General features: G+C 44.9%; 2 protein-coding genes and 1 pseudogene across 2 annotated transcripts; 2 read left to right on the top strand and 1 right to left on the bottom strand.

Moving 5' to 3' along the window:
- Positions 1 to 794: 794 nt before the first annotated feature.
- On the bottom strand, positions 795 to 3,086 carry LOC112888966 (annotated as a pseudogene).
- Positions 3,087 to 4,686: 1,600 nt separating this feature from the next.
- Positions 4,687 to 6,338, top strand: LOC112889094 (ervatamin-B-like). Its single transcript, XM_025955582.1, has 4 exons — positions 4,687 to 5,170; positions 5,275 to 5,507; positions 5,628 to 5,768; positions 5,912 to 6,338. The coding sequence occupies exons 1-4, from the start codon at positions 4,687 to 4,689 to the stop codon at positions 6,167 to 6,169; spliced, it is 1,116 nt and encodes a 371-aa protein (XP_025811367.1). The 3' UTR covers positions 6,170 to 6,338.
- A 1,043-nt stretch (positions 6,339 to 7,381) lies between these two features.
- LOC112888899 (RNA polymerase I-specific transcription initiation factor RRN3) lies at positions 7,382 to 16,012 on the top strand. The gene is made up of 16 exons (XM_025955285.1): positions 7,382 to 7,484; positions 7,568 to 7,714; positions 9,012 to 9,116; positions 9,209 to 9,280; positions 9,360 to 9,431; positions 9,517 to 9,753; positions 10,244 to 10,354; positions 10,439 to 10,552; positions 10,669 to 10,767; positions 12,274 to 12,342; positions 12,425 to 12,531; positions 13,772 to 13,855; positions 13,934 to 14,021; positions 14,172 to 14,291; positions 14,399 to 14,583; positions 15,402 to 16,012. The coding sequence occupies exons 2-16, from the start codon at positions 7,619 to 7,621 to the stop codon at positions 15,685 to 15,687; spliced, it is 1,845 nt and encodes a 614-aa protein (XP_025811070.1). The 5' UTR covers positions 7,382 to 7,484; positions 7,568 to 7,618; the 3' UTR covers positions 15,688 to 16,012.
- The last annotated feature ends 350 nt before the right edge of the window (positions 16,013 to 16,362 follow it).

Here is a 16,362-nt window from a genome sequence, read left to right as displayed (position 1 = left end):
GGGAGCGGGGGCGGCAGCGGGCAGCGGGGAGCGGGGAGCGGGGGCGGCGGCTTTCCTGCGAAGCGAGGGGAAGGACGCGGACCAGAAAAATCGAGCGCTACTTGTATTTTGGATTGTCGGAGAAGCGACGGTGGAAAAAATCAAGCTTCCGTTGGAAGCGTTTGGCGGGATTCTCGCGGTTCTCCACCGAGAATCCGATTTTAATCGGAACCAAACAGCACCAATGTATTTCTACAAATTGCGAATGGGCTACAGAAATATGCCAGTATATCACTGATCCAGAATCTAGCAATGGGTTTCATATCGGCAACCTGTTAATTGTCCAAAGAATCCAGAATAATCCAGAATTCCATATGCTAACAATCAGAAGGACAAAAAATAGTTAATGCATAAGATTCAGGTGTAATGATATTTGTTCTATACAGATAGTCATGGTTAAAGTTCTTTTTCTGAATTTGGTCACTAGTAAATATGAATTATAAATCTAACATTGTCAGTCATATTGCACAGGCGATCTTAACTTGCTTATCACATCTGGACAAACGAAAGTTACAGTGACAATCACTCGATAGGCGACCAAAATAGTCAGCACAAATGACGTCTGGGAAAGCAATTAAATTGACAATCCCTGTAAACACCTACTATAAGTTAATCTGAAATCTCTGCAAAAACCAGAGCACCCAACATGACCAACTGAAAAACGACCCAAACTTAACTGCATTTGATGAAGTCGAAGAAATGCAAATCCTTCTATTATCAGATTTAAATCGAGCATTGTCACAACACAAGCAGAATTGCTGAAGCAACGAGCATACACCACTTCCACTTTACCACATAACAAAGATATATCCAGAAACCATGAACAATCAGATTGCCACACGAAGTTCAGGGTACACTTATTCATCACATAGTTAAACTAAGCTGCTGCACAACAGCAAATGTTCACAAACACAACCAAATGACATAGGACTCACATTGGACAGGCAAGAGACCACAACTTGACCAGGACATGAAACACGCAGACAATCTCCAGAGACACAGGAGGCACCTGCGCCAGACTTGTGAACCCAGGAATAGACAGCTCCATGGCCAAGGACCTAGTGGCCACCACGAAGGCGAAGCACCAGGTGAAGAGTGGACTCCTTCTGGATGTTGTAGTCTGCCAGGGTGCGGCCATCCTCCAGCTGCTTGCCAGCAAAGATCAGACGCTGCTGGTCTGGCGGGATGCCCTCCTTGTCCTGGATCTTCGCCTTCACATTGTCAATGGTGTCAGAGGACTCCACCTCCAGGGTGATGGTCTTGCCGGTGAGGGTCTTGACAAAGATCTGCATACCACCACGCAGGCGGAGCACCAGGTGAAGGGTGGACTCCTTCTGGATGTTGTAGTCAGCAAGGGTACGTCCATCCTCAAGCTGCTTGCCAGCAAAGATGAGACGCTGCTGGTCCGGGGGGATGCCTTCCTTGTCCTGGATCTTCGCCTTCACATTGTCAATGGTGTCTGAGGACTCAACCTCAAGGGTGATGGTCTTGCCAGTGAGAGTCTTGACAAAGATCTGCATACCACCACGCAGACGGAGCACCAGGTGGAGGGTGGACTCCTTCTGGATGTTGTAGTCAGCAAGGGTGCGGCCATCCTCTAGCTGCTTGCCGGCAAAGATAAGGCGCTGCTGGTCTGGGGGGATGCCCTCCTTGTCCTGGATCTTCGCCTTCACGTTGTCGATGGTGTCCGAGGACTCAACCTCAAGGGTGATGGTCTTGCCGGTGAGGGTCTTGACAAAAATCTGCATACCACCGCGCAGACGGAGCACCAGGTGGAGGGTGGACTCCTTCTGAATGTTGTAGTCAGCGAGGGTGCGGCCATCCTCGAGCTGCTTGCCAGCAAAGATGAGCCTCTGCTGGTCAGGAGGAATGCCTTCCTTGTCCTGGATCTTAGCCTTGACGTTGTCAATTGTGTCCGAGGACTCAACCTCGAGGGTGATGGTCTTGCCGGTGAGGGTCTTAACAAATATCTGCATCTGCAAATATTAGCAGAAGTAGAGTAAGCCACCATATAGAGTACTGCAAGGGACACATAAATTGCTACAGGGAAAGTGATCAATTCTGATTTCTGAACATGAAGGAATTAATGAACATCTCATTAAGTATAAAAGGGCCCAGCATACTGTGGGGAACTAGACATAAATCGAATAAACAATATCAGAAGACACAATATTAAAACAGCATTGCGATGAAATGTCAACACCATATAACATGGTCTAGTTGGAAAGTTCAAGACCAAATCTAACATGAGTGTTGAAGGAACAATTAAGCAACTGTGCATCAGTATCTACATGAGCTACACAGTAACCGATTGGCCTAGAGAAGCAGTGGTATCCACATGGATCAACAGTGAACTAATATAATTTCACACGAATAGGTGATTAGCATCAGCCATTTCTCGACCAAAGGCAAAAGATTAGCATCAGCCATATGATTAATAGTCACCCATCTAGATATAAAGCTACAAAAAATAGTCAGCAACCGTATCCATCGGAACTGCACCACCTAGATGAATCGACCCTACAATCTAAACCAAATCATAAGTCTAACGTGATCCAAAAATTAAACGCAAGTCCACCCGCGGAATCACGCGCATACCGACATCATCCCAGTCTTGAACCAATCTGTCCCAACCTTATCACATCTGCTCGAATTCAACCTAAAAAAATCGCAAAGCACCGATCTACACCAAAGAACCTCATCGCAGCCTGCGGATCTACAGCGCTACCCACAAATCTACTACAGATTGCAGGACGCAAGCAGAACTGCATCGCCGCACAACCCAATCAAAACCTAATTAACATGTATCTACGACGAACACGAACATGGGAAATCATACAGGACGCAGCAGATAGAGAGGCTGAGAGGGGGGTCTCGAACTCGCATACCTTGAGAGGATCGGGAGAGGCTCCTTCGATTCGCTTCTGTCGCTTGGATAATTTTCTCGAGGGATTGGGGATTTTTGGATGGATGAGGAACGGGGGAGGGGGCGGACGGAGAGGGCCCGTCGGCACCGAACGGTGTGGGCCGAGCGGTGAGAGGCGGTTGCGTCCCGGACTCCGTGGGACCGAGAGGAGACGCGATTTGGGCCGCCAGAGGGTTTGCGGGCTGGAAGTTGGGGTCCAATTTGGGCTGCGCTGCTTATTGGGCCGAGGGAAAAAAGTGGAAAGGAAGCAATGTGCTGTGAGAAGGGGCCTGCCACTGTGCTGTGTTTTTTTTCTACTAACAGTTTCATCACCATTTGAGGTGCACCTTCTATTTATATCGTCAGGCTATCTCACATGTGGGACCAGAGCCCGCTTGTTGACGTGTCATTGGCATAGCACGGTGGTATAGGTGCACTGAAACGGTAGCAGGTATGGATGAATGTTTTTTTTTGTTTTTTAGGCTGACTTAAATCTCAATTTTTCTACGGGTTCAAACAAGCTTTAAAAATTATCCAAACTACCATTGGTTCCATAAATATCTAATGAAGATTTGAGAACTCGTGTTATGCGTCGATGTTTCTGCAAACCTGAAACAAGTTTACTGCATAAGAAAATTCATGTTTTTGGCAAAATGGAAAATAAAGAATCCTAAAAGCACCCAAAACCATCAGAACAAAGAATGGGCAAGCAACTCGCCAAGCTGGTCCGTGGACAAGCCTCTGCTCTGCTCGTCCAACTCAGAATTGATCGAAGCAGGCATGCCGAATTTGCAGACGCCGCTGGATGCACCGAACCCACGCTGCGTGCGGACCATTTGCTTACGGCAAAACAAGCGAAAAGCTTTAGATCGATGTTGATCGATGCCGGCGTGGCGCCCAAGAGGCGAGCTGGGGTTAACACTGGTGTGCGATGCATGGTTTTGGTTGCTTCTTCCGCTGAAGGAGATGCCGACGGGTAAATTAGTTTGAGGTTGCCCACGCGCATCTTAGAACCTTGGTGTGCATGCTCGAAGGATGCCATAGGCTGGCAGATCACACCTCAATCATTTCTCTTAAGCAAATGCATAATACAACTTTCAAGGTGATGTCATCTGTCCGGTAAATAATATCTTGCGATGCAGTGCCATGCATGCAATAGAAGATGCTTGATCCTCGAAGCATAGACCCAGTAAATTCAGTACCACCACATGCTCCTTTTGGCCATGCATAAACGCGAACTTTGTTTGTGCAATGATGCACAGGTCAGCTCCGGCCTCCTCATAATTTAGCGTAGCTTCATGCAACTAGGACAGTGACGGCACTTCAATCAACTAGATTGAAAAATGGGCCTCTTCGGATCCTAGAAGAAGGTACTGACAGAAACATCTTGAGCATGCTTCTCAGTCATTCAGGATATCTTATATCTTCTACATTCGTACAAGTTACAACTATATCGTGTCAAAACTAGCATCAGCATAGTGGTTATCGCTAGATAGAGTTAAAAAAAAAGACACCTTCAAGAGGTTACTTGAATGGTGTTAGCCGTGGGCCCGGGTGATCCAGTTGACCAGTTGGCGTTCCGCGTGCCTATAAATTGAGCTGTTCGTTCACAGGCTCAGGCACAGCCACCGAGGTAGGAGTACGAGGTGGAGTCGAGTACAGCAGCTCACTCCATAGCATAGTGTGCAGCGCTCGATCGAGGTCGAACGATCGCCGGCTCCGCGCAGCTCCACCGCGAAACCATGCATCCACCACCACGCTCCCCGCCTGCGGCTGCTGCCGCGATGCTCGCGGCGGCGCTACTGGCCGTGGCACTGATGGCCGCCGCCGCCGCCGCAGCGCCGTGGGAGCGGGCGGACGAGGAGGTGCGGCACCTCTACGAGGCGTGGAAGGCGGAGCCGGGTCGGCCGGGCAGAAACGGCGGCGACGACCGCCTGCGCCTGGAGGTGTTCCGCGACAACCTCCGCTACATCGACGCGCGCAACGCGGAGGCCGACGCGGGGCTCCACGGCTTCCGCCTCGGCCTCACCCCCTTCGCCGACCTCACCCTGGAGGAGTTCCGCGGCCGCGTCCTCGGCTTCCAGCTCCAGAGCCCCCGCCGCAACGACACGGTGGACGAGGACGAGGACGAGGACGGCTTCGGCGATCAGCTGGCGGCAGTGCCGACCGCCGTCGACTGGCGCAAGAGCGGCGCCGTCACCGGCGTCAAGAACCAACGCTCATGCGGTCCGTACTTGTCCCCACTCCGCTCGTGAATTCTTCTCCGGCCGGTAAGAACTTGCAGTTTAGCTATTTATCTGATGATCATCTGGCCGTGAGCCGCGATGCAGGTGGGTGCTGGGCGTTCTCGGCTGTGGCGGCGATGGAGGGGATCAACAAGATCGTGACGGGGAAGCTGATATCGCTGTCGGAGCAGGAGCTGATCGACTGCGACCGCAAGAGCCACGGATGCAAAGGCGGGCGCATGGATTACGCTTTCCAGTTCGTGATCGGCAACGGCGGGATCGACTCCGAGGCCGACTACCCCTACACCGGGCGCGACGGGACTTGTAACGAGGCCAAGGTTGCCGTACTTCCTCTTCTTCTTCTCCCTTTACGTACAATTTGTATTGAGAGATGCAGGCATGCAGCACATCTGCGCGTCGTCAATGGTGATGGAGGTTTGCATTTGTGTTGCGTGCAGAAAAAGAAGAAGGTCGTGTCCATAAATTCGTACGGCCATGTTCCGGCCAACAATGAGAAGGCACTGCAGATGGCGGTGGCGAAGCAGCCCGTTAGTGTCGCCATCGAGGCAGGCGGTCGTGATTTCCAGCTCTACAAATCGGTAAAGTGTCGCTTCAGTCGTCCCTGCTTCATGCACACATGTAGCCTCGCAAAGATTCCTTGTGCATGTTTGGAGTGAAAATGTTTTCTTCAGTCTGGCTCATTTCTACCATCATCATCATCATCGTCATCACGCGCGTGCAGGGAGTCTTCGACGGCGCTTGCGGGACGAAGCTGGACCACGGCGTGACGGCGGTAGGGTACGGCAGCGCCGGCGGCAAGAACTACTGGATCGTGAAGAACTCGTGGGGCACCGGGTGGGGCGAGGGCGGCTACATCCGCATGAGGCGGAACGTGGCCGCGCCCACGGGCATGTGCGGCATCGCCATGGACGCGTATTACCCGGTGAAGAACCACAAGGCGCCCGGCATGCCTCTGCTGGAGATGGTTCTAGCTGCCTAAGGCGCCATCCGATCCACACCCCCCTCCCCGTGCGCGCTATGGACTCTCACGAGTAGCCACTCGTTTACACTTGCTCTACGTGTGGTGTGAATGTTGTGTGTGCAACCGTAAATAAGTTGCAAATAAGGGACCTGTGTCATGGTTACACTTATAAATAATCTGTTGTGAGATGAGCTTATGTAATGTACATTATAAATAAATAAAGTTGTGCGAGGGGTAATACAATAGTAAATAGTTCTGTACTTCGTCCTTGCAATAGGCTCAGGCCCTGCTGCCGCTTCATGGCTGTGTTGTTCTGACGAGTGAATTATGTGATGCACGACGGCCATACTTGTACGTGTATCTGATACCACCAGAACAAAAGCTTATTATGAATAAAAGAATATAGTAATAAATAATTTAGTAAGTAGTCTTGCAAAATAGATGTCTGCAACTTCCTTCAAAACTAATGGTGGATGCAGCCTAGAAAATTAGGAGAGGTTTGTCCACTTCATCCTCCCTCCTTTTCTTTTTCTTCATCTCTATTCTTCTTCCTCTTCTTGATTCATTTCAAACTTTTGCGGTGAGAGATTAGGGGGAAGAGGAGATCCATGGATATTAGGGGCTGTTTGGAGTGCCGCCTAACCCGCCACGGCGCACCACACTTTTTCCGCCACAGGTGTGGCGGCCGTTTTGAGCGCCACAAGTTAGGCACGCTGTGGCGGGTTAGGCCGGTAGGGGGGCTGGAGCCCCCTAGCCCCCCTTAGATCGGCCCCTTTTCAAAACTAAATGCCTGCAACTATTTATTCTGAGAGCTGTGGCCTATGGGTGGACAGGTTGTACCACATGACCCTATTTAACTTTTTTTTTTGAGGGGAAAGACCCTCTTTAACTGAGTGTGGCATTTCTGTAACTTTTTCTCGCTCGACATCATCGGGCTGAGCATCATGTGGGCCGCTTGATGCTTTCGGAAAGGATGGCGGGAACGAAGAAAGCAAAACCGTGAAGCCGATGCTGCTCGTTCAGCCCAAACAGCATGTCATGTTCGGGCTGGGTTTCATTCGGCCTTACCTTCCGGAAAAAATAAATTATTATTCGCTACCGCCCGGCCCATAAACAAATTGGATCACGGGCATTGTCCGCGACCCGCCCGGATCTGAGAGGCGTAACCGCACCCGACAGCCGACGCCGCGTTTCACCGGCCACGAATAAAACTCGCGCCCCCCATTCCCACGCGCCCCCTCTCTCCCACTCGCTCCGACAAAAAACCCTAGACCTCGCGGCTCGCCGCCGCCAACCGCCTCCTCGCCGCCGCCTTCCTCCTCCCGCCCAGCCGGTGGGTGCCCCCGGTCTTCTCCTCCCTAATTTCCTCCCTCTCCATCGCGGGATGCTTACTGATTCGGTCGGTGGTTTCTGTAGGTTTCAGCGCGCGAGATTCTTCAGCGGAGGAGGTGTCGCAGGTAGCTGGCGATGGGGGCGGAGGAGTGCGACGACCACATGGAGGTGTCCATCAGCGACTCCCAGGGGTTCCGGGAGGTCCAGCGCGTGCTGCAGTCTGTGCGGATGGTACGGACCTTCCATCCTGGCTCGTCGCGTCTGATATGAGACGGCACTGATTTTGGTGGCTTATTTGATTTGGACTATTATTAGTATTTTCGTTAGGATTAGAAGTACTTACTATGAAGCTTCATAGAGTACTCATTTTGGTTGTCACGAGGGATAGCTATTCTTGCAGAGGTTAACAAATTAATGCATCCCTCCGAGCCTTATAAGACTATAAATTAGACGCAATTATCTTAGGACTTGTGACGTTATAATGTGTTATAGAGAAGTGTATTGTGTCCCAACCTTGTATTGAGAAAGCACCCCACAAACAACTGATGCAGTTTCCGACTCCTAAGTGTCCTCCTGCATATTTGTAAGGATGACATGATCTTCGGATTCGAAGAGGTGGCTCCTTGACAATAAAGTTTAAAGCAGAAACAAGTGAGGATCTTCCAAATGATTATTAAGGAGTTCCATAAATCACCAATTGTTGCACTTTGATTTTTTGTTTCGTGTTAATTCTGTAGATATCCTGTCTAATTTATCCTAACTGCTAGAAATCAATGAAGCATTAAATGACATACATGTTTCATCAATTTTCTGTTGAGAGATTCACATTAAAGTTTTGTGATCTGAATAACAAAGCTATGATGCGTTCATTTATTGTGTTATGGAAAATATATTCTTCAGAAAAAAACAATCGAGACTTGCAGTGAACTTTACAGTCCTGCATTCTAGTTCGAAACCAAAGCTTGCTGGTGAAGACATGCCAAAATGCGCCAGATGCATGTGAGGTGTGGAGTTAGGGAAATTGAAAGGTGATCGTTTTCAAATTGTGGGTGTTTAGTAAAGTTAGCAACCTCATAACAGATACCCTAAGGAAGCTAGTACACACAATGCATGTTTTAACAGGTGAATAAATGAATATACTTGCAGTGCTTCTCTGCCTTTTTAGTTAGTAGTTGTGTTCTTTTTGCTTCTTGTATCTATGTATTTCACCAAGTTTGGTGGAATACCTTGCCATTTTAAAGACTAGCCAGATAGAACCCAAAATACATCCATTATTTGTTGACAATATATGTTGTGCAAAATTTTCTTTTTTCGTGTGAGCTCAGTTTAATGATTTGCGTATGCTACCTTTAACTCAGTGCATTAGTTCAAGAAATTCATTCAGTCTGTTGTTGTTTATATTGGTGTCATCGAAACAAGGATTTATTAGTACTTGGAGCAAAAATTGTACTGTTTATTTCTATGACTTGCTGAGTTACTTGAAGTATTGTACTTTGGAAAACGATTGACATGTCTGCCTGCCATTTAGGATCCATTTTTAATTAATCTAAAGGACAAAGATGAGTATGATTATCTGCTAATCGCTGTAGACCCTACCAAAAAGAGGAGTCTTGATGAGAATGCTGTGCTCGTTGTAAGTTCTTAACCCTAGCTCCACTTGTCTACCTTTCCACGCTTGAGTTATTGTCACTTCTATTTAATGTGTCTGTTCCCTACTTTCTTCAGACGACTTTGAAGGCACTGTCAGAATCAGTATCCAAGATAGACATCATGTATCATCACGCACTTCTACACAATGTAATGTAATCCTAAGTGCTTGCTCTCACGCTTTATTTTTTTGCTGAATAAATCGAATCTCACTAAAACTCTTTTTTAGATATTTACCATGTGCATCTGGTACTTGCACGAAGAGACAAGGGTTGCGCTTTTGGATTTAATAACCAGATTGGTATATTTCTTCAATTTTATGTTTTCTGCATGATTTGGGTGTATGTGCGTGCGTGCGTGTTTGTGACTGATCTGTGTCCATGTAGGCTGTTGTGGCAGACCAGTACCTCAGAGAATGTTTGCAGATGCTTGTGAATAACTTCACTCCACCTAGACCACTTGTTCCATTGATGGAGCAGCCAGGATGGCTTGCAAAGAAGAAAGTAATCTACTCTCAGTTGCATGAGAGTTTGAAAATGATTTCTGACACTGTGCCCTTAGCAGCAAGGATATTAAAGGATGTAATAAACAGGAGTATGCCAAAGTTATTTGACACCAAAGCTGTAAGTGTTAGTTTTGTGAGATCTTTTATTTTTTGGCAGTTGTGCTAAGCACATAGTACCAATTTACTTGAGCTCTTGCTAGCAGGGTTGAAGCTAACACCAATTTTAACCTGGCGCACTGCTTTATAATACATCAAGGAGCGTATATAATTTTGTAGCAATATATGGTAAAATACAAGTCACCCCTGCTTGCTAGACAAGCAGATAATATATGGCATATAAGAAAATAGTTAAGTTCCTGCACAAAATCACTTCCTCAAAATTTAACCTATAGAATCACTTCGCACAGTGGACCCGAAGCAGGAGGAGCCCATAGTACTCACCATGTTTTCTTAGGGGCATTTATCCTCACTATTTTATTTTCGCTAAGGGTGTGTTTGTTTAATAGTTCTGTAGATAGTTTACGGCTTCTATTATGCGGGTATTTACGTATGCACCATTCACACTGCTCATCAGCAATCAATCTTACCTTTTGGGATTTTCTTTGCAGAAAATGGTATCGTTCGTTGAGTGCATGTTGGGTCTTGATACTGAAAGATTGGGTGACCTTATTGGAACTACATTGTTGGAGAAAGTTGTGGATCTACTTACGGAATTGGATGTATGCTGTTTTCTTTTTGTATGACTAGGTAATCTATCTTGGAACTAGGTCTTTATATTATTGATTGATTGGTGAACTTTGCAGGTTAATATAACATGGGAAGATATTCTTCAAGAGGAACACAGCAAAGGTATATTTGAGATGGAGCTTGAGGATTTGGATGATGATGAGGATTACCTTGGACAAGAAGGAACAAAGGTTTGCCATATTTGGAATGTTCTTGTACGCTGCTGTTTTAGTAGTTTTAATAGCAAATTTGCTGCACTTTCATTACATACTTAACTGCGAATAAGTTAAGGTTTTTTATTGGTTAGGCTCTTTTTGGAGGAAATGTATTTGCCGACAAACTTGATGGTTTAATGGTGGTTGTGTGCGAGCACCTCAAGTCGTGCGATCGTGATCGTCTATTTAAGGTGAGCAAATGGATGAACCTTAACTTCTAAACAAAATCTTCATCTGTCATCTTCTTTGTATGACTTATTCAGCTTTGGGAATATGTCAACATAATTATACTGCTGATCTAGACAGAGACGATACATTGCTGCATGAAGTTTGTAATATTTGTCTACAATTATTTTACCAATGGTAATTTTAGTTAAATAAATGTGCATATGCCCAAATCGGTATGCTTTCCTTGTTTTTCTTCTAAATTTGCGACCAATAAAATGTCCTGTACAGCTAACCTCACCTAACTGAAACCAAACGAACGGTCTTTATTGTTAGAACATGAGGCTCATCTGATCTAAGGAAGAGACTGATCTGTATGTGGGTATGAAGTGATGTACCCATCATCCGAGGAGTCAGGTGGAACTTAGAGACCCTCAGATACCATATAGAGCGTTGGAGGAGATAGAAAATGAGCATCAGCGGCATTGTGGCATGCACTGTATTCGCGGCAGCTTCTCCTTCTGGGGTGTAGGTGTTGGCTTCCCAACTTTCCAGGATTATGCAGTGGTTATCTTTCTTCCACAATGGCTGGGTTTGACATCCAAACATGTCCTTCTCTGACAGCAGAAGCATAAAAGATGGAAATCTTTTTCTTGTAGCATAGGGAATTTGTCCCTTCTTAAGTCACGAAGGTGCTGGACATAAAATTCTTTGTTACCTTAAAAAATATTTCATACTAAATAGTTTTGCACTCAATTTCCGAATTTTCAGGCCTCAACCTTCTCTAGAAAACAAGGTGATGGTTCTAAACGTTTTTTTGGGCGTCTAGGAGCTGCTTAGCAAAATCAGGAGTTTTTCCCCCCTTCTACCCGCCTACTCTGCTTCTCTGACAGAGCTTAACAAGGTGGCTTTCCTGTAACAGGCAACAACCATCGCCTTGTTGATGAGATGGATGTCCAAATAGTTCAAAGTTCTATTTAGCTGTGTACCCTTGTAGCTTATCAGTTGTAATGAACTTTTTTGCCTCTGTTTATTGAAGTAATAGCCCCTTCGTCTAAGGATTATTAGTCTTAATCATGGTGTGATCTGGTAATTTACTCCCAAGCTTGTGTACTGAGGAGTTCATATCTTTGACTTCGTCCTGTATTCGATTTAACATGGCCCATAGAAACAGTCAGGACCTCCACACCGACCCAACCTCCCCAGATTATTCAAGGGATCACAGATCAGTCTTAGGAATCACCTGGAACCAGGTAAAGGTAAGCATACTGGGTTGCAGAACAAAAACAACCTGTAGAACCGGGCCGTGTACACCAATAATTTCTACCATTGCCCAGTTTTACTTCGTGCTATGCATTTCCTTGTTTTTTTATAGATTGTTTGTCTTTCTATGATTTTTTATGTAATTGTCAACTGCAACTAATCAAATGCTTATTGTTATGTATATAGTTGTTCATGACACTGAATGTGAAGTAAATGCATATAAACACTTACGTTTTGCTATTGCTCATGTTCTGTTTTGACCTGGACAGGAATTTGGCATTTTGAAGACAATATTTCGAAAAGCTGTGCTGAAGGTGCACAAATCCAAATTTGCCCAGGTTGAGATTCACCTTTTCTTCTCCAAGTCAGATTCACTATGCCTTACCCTTTTGTATTGACCCTTCCATTTTGACCTTGCAGTTTATCATGTTTTATGCCTGTTCCCTGGATCCTGAAATCTGCGGTGTTGATTTTGCTCTTTTTCTTACCGATATTTTTACTAAGAAGGAAGATGATGCAATAGCTAGGTAAGCCCTTGGGAACCTTTCTGTTGGTGATTGGAAGCAAGCCTTACCTTCATAACTACCATTCCATGTTCTAATCATGCCTTGGCTATCTGATCTGTTTTGACGCTTTGCCTTACTCATGATAGGAGAATTTGGCACGGTAGCTGTGTTAATAATCTGTCTATTATTTTTTTTCTCGAACACGCAGGAGAGCTGCGTATTTTTATATTAAGAAGAGGAGGGGGGGGGGGGTTTAAAGAATCCCTTACAGAAGAAAAACCACACACCCTCTTACAAACACCACACCACACATGCACACGCCCAAAAACAGTAAAAAGCAAAGAGGACCCCTCGGAACTGGGGTAACACGACCTTGCTCTAAGCATGACCAGAAACTAGCCCGCTTCTAAAGATGAGCTAGTTAGCAACTTAATACCCTTGGCACCGGCTATGCCCCATAAGTTAAGCTCCTCCAGGGTTGCAATGAGTAAGCTTACTATGTTGGGTGAGCCCCCATCAAAAACACAACGGTTGCAGTGGTTCCAAAGGAGCCAAGCACCTAAGATGATTATGGAATTAAAACCTTGCCTAATCTGCTGACCAAGTTTCTTGCTTGATCGAGCCCACCAATCATTCATCTATCAATTATTTACATATTATCTCATCATAACTTCACTACATTTGTAGCAAAAAGGTTGTAGGAGATTCAGAGAGTGAAATAACCGGCACCTTTTATTCTGAGATCAATTTGTTGCTAACTTGATATATATATATATATATATATATATATATATATATATGAAAAATCTATTCTACACGCGCTTGTAGCTACTCCTACATGTGTATCTCATGATGTAGGACGTATCTGACCCAATGACCCAATGAAAGGTATGTACGAGGTGTATGTGATCATACTAGACCATCTGTGATGGTATATACGTTGGGTATGTGACCATACATAAGAGTATGTGGACATACTCAATTTTATATACTAGTACTAAGGTATGATAATATATATTTAAAAAATAGGGATGCTTTTGAAATTTTTCGTATATATATCCCTTTGAAGTATCTTAGAATAAGTATATAAATATACTCAAAGTGATAAATGAGTATGTGAACCTATGCACAATGGTATACTGATGGTGAGAGTAGCTACACGCGAGTGTAGGAATACACACACACACACACACACATATATACCTGTATGAATTGACAGTCAAAAGAAACGTCAATGACAACAGTTATATTTTAAGTGCAGAATGTCTGCTGTTTCATATGTTGGAAGCTATCTGTCCCGGGCAAGGTTCATTTCTGCAGATACCGTTGTTGCTGTACTCAAAAGGTGGCTACACTCTGAACACAGAATGTGTATGTTTTATGCATTTATTCATCTGAGATTTATGCTATATTTATTGCACAGGTTAGTGGAATGGTGTGATTCTTATTGTAAACTTAAGAGGGATCCTGTGAAGCCTATAGATCATCAAATATTTTATGCTAGCTGCCAGGTTTGTTGTGGCAGTTTCTATATGCATATTTAGCTAACCAAGAGAAGAATAGTTGGTCAGATTCATATGTATTCTAAATTGTCCCTTTGCCTGTTCTATCACCGCATACAGCACCCTGAACGTTTTTCTGCTGCTTTTCTTACCTTGCAGGCTGTGATGTATGTCCTTTGCTTTCGGTTGAGATCTATTATGGACTACCCAAATCTTAAATCACAGCTTTTTCAAATGCCAATCGAGTCTATATTGATGGACCGACTGGAGCCTCTAAAGGTTTTTATGACATTCCCTACCACCTTTATTATCTCATTTTGCAGAAACCTCGTCTTTTGCCTTTACATAAATGTATAATGGTAATTGGCATGCTTTTGATGTTGTAGGTTTGTTTGCCTTCAATAGTAAACGAGTTCCTGAGACAGGCTAGGGCTGCCAGGCTGTTCAATGCCCCTGTGGATTTGCCACTTGAAGATATAGTTGAATCTGATCTATCGAAGGCTTTTGGAGGAGCTAATAGGCTGGACATGTTCTTCCCATTTGATCCATATCTGCTTAGAGAATCTGACAGGTTTGTATTACTAATATAAAAAATAAGAGTGCATTGGTTGCCAGGTTTAGTAGCATCATGAGTGCTGCTTGTCTGTGCTCTTGGAGGATAATTACTGACCTGTTATAGCAATCCTGATCTTCTTAAACTGTGATATACCGAGGCTATAGCATTTATACCAGAAAGAGAGCAGATTTCGTATCCAGGGGTGTGGGCATCCCCAATCCCCGTCAGTAAATTTATCATGTTAATGTTTCAAAAATTTGTCAAAAAAACATGTATGTAACACACATAAATAAACAGAGCTGCAACAATTCAGTTTCAAATTCATCCTAGATGTCAAGAAAGGAAGCCATTCTCCATCCTGTTTGTAAAAAGAATATCACCTCCCTTTTTGGTTAGATACTGCTCCGTTAGGTAATCTACGTATCATCCTCGAGGTGAATTTGAGAGCTTTTTTCCCTTTTTACAAAATGGATAATGCAGCCAACCTGGTACTGTTCATCAGTTTTTGACAATACTTGTATTTCTTGAATCTCGTCATTGAAGATGAATTTGAGATTGAATATTTGCAATGTTATTTAACTTTCTGTACTGCATTCATGGCTTTTGTGGTGATTTTTTTGAAACATCGCAACATGAGGGGTGCCAAACCCCAGGACACATTCTATGCTAAAAACTGTTAGAGATTTTAATTCCTACTGTTTAGTCCTCTCCTTTTCAATTCATGTTCTATGTCTGCATTGTGCAGAACACTGTTTTAACCCAGCTGCTATTTGCACTAGTAATTAGTGTTTGTTAATGTTTGTTCTGCTTGATGACCCTTTGTGCCTCTGCAGATATATTCGTCCAAATTTTGAGTTCTGGTCCTTAGTCAAGACAACATACAGCAACAACAGTGATGACGACGATGAGCTTGGTGACATTGATGCACCTGGAATGAATGTGGACAGCTTGGATGACCATGTTGAGATAGATTTCAAGGACGATGATGATATTGAGTATTCGATGAACAAGATGTCCATAACACCACACCGCTCGTTCTACCATCCGATGGCTATGAGCAGTGATTCCGGCATTAGCATGCCTGCGAGGATCAGGCCTTCAGTGAGCCCTCCATCATAGTTGGTCATCGCAAGATCGTTTCATTGTACTGGCTCTTTACCGCATGTGCCAAGGGGTATGACAATCATGCAGATAGCGGAGCTTTCTCTCGTAGTTGGTAGTGGGGTCAAAACCCATTCTTTTGCAATATGTAGGTTACCATTTGAGGTGAAATGTAAAGTATGTGTACCAGGGAACAGAGTGAAAATAGGTTTTGCGATTGTATACTTTGGCAGGCCTCGGGGGTGTATGGTAAAGACAACCTGTTTCGATGTAGAACAACAGCTCGCTGAAAGGATTCGTGTTTGTCTGTCTAACGATCAAGTTCCATCGATGCTTTCTGCTTTGTGTCTTTATTTAAAAAGACTAGCTGGAGCTCTGTACTGCTGGTTGCCTTGTGATGATTATGTTGGATACTGGCTTCGGTTAGCCTTTCCATCCTGCATGCAGAGGACGAGAAGCAGCTTGATGCGGTTGCCCTGTGGACAAACGCTTTCTTGTTCAGTTGTTTATCAGTATTCTGTACTGTGCAGAGGTCTGGAATTGATGATTCAGCTGCAAGTTATCTTTTCTGAAGCTCACGAAAGCGGAATGAGTCAGGTGGGGGCACATAGGTGGTATCCTCTGAGTCTCTGGTTGGTTTCAGTGGGTATCTACTCGATGCTGAACGATTGGCGTGGCTTGCAAAATTGCGAT

Source organism: Panicum hallii, chromosome 4, assembly GCF_002211085.1.
Source record: "Panicum hallii strain FIL2 chromosome 4, PHallii_v3.1, whole genome shotgun sequence".
Taxonomy (NCBI): Eukaryota; Viridiplantae; Streptophyta; class Magnoliopsida; order Poales; family Poaceae; genus Panicum; species Panicum hallii.
Note: the sequence above shows the minus strand (reverse complement) of the source record. Positions and strands in the feature narration are given on the sequence as shown.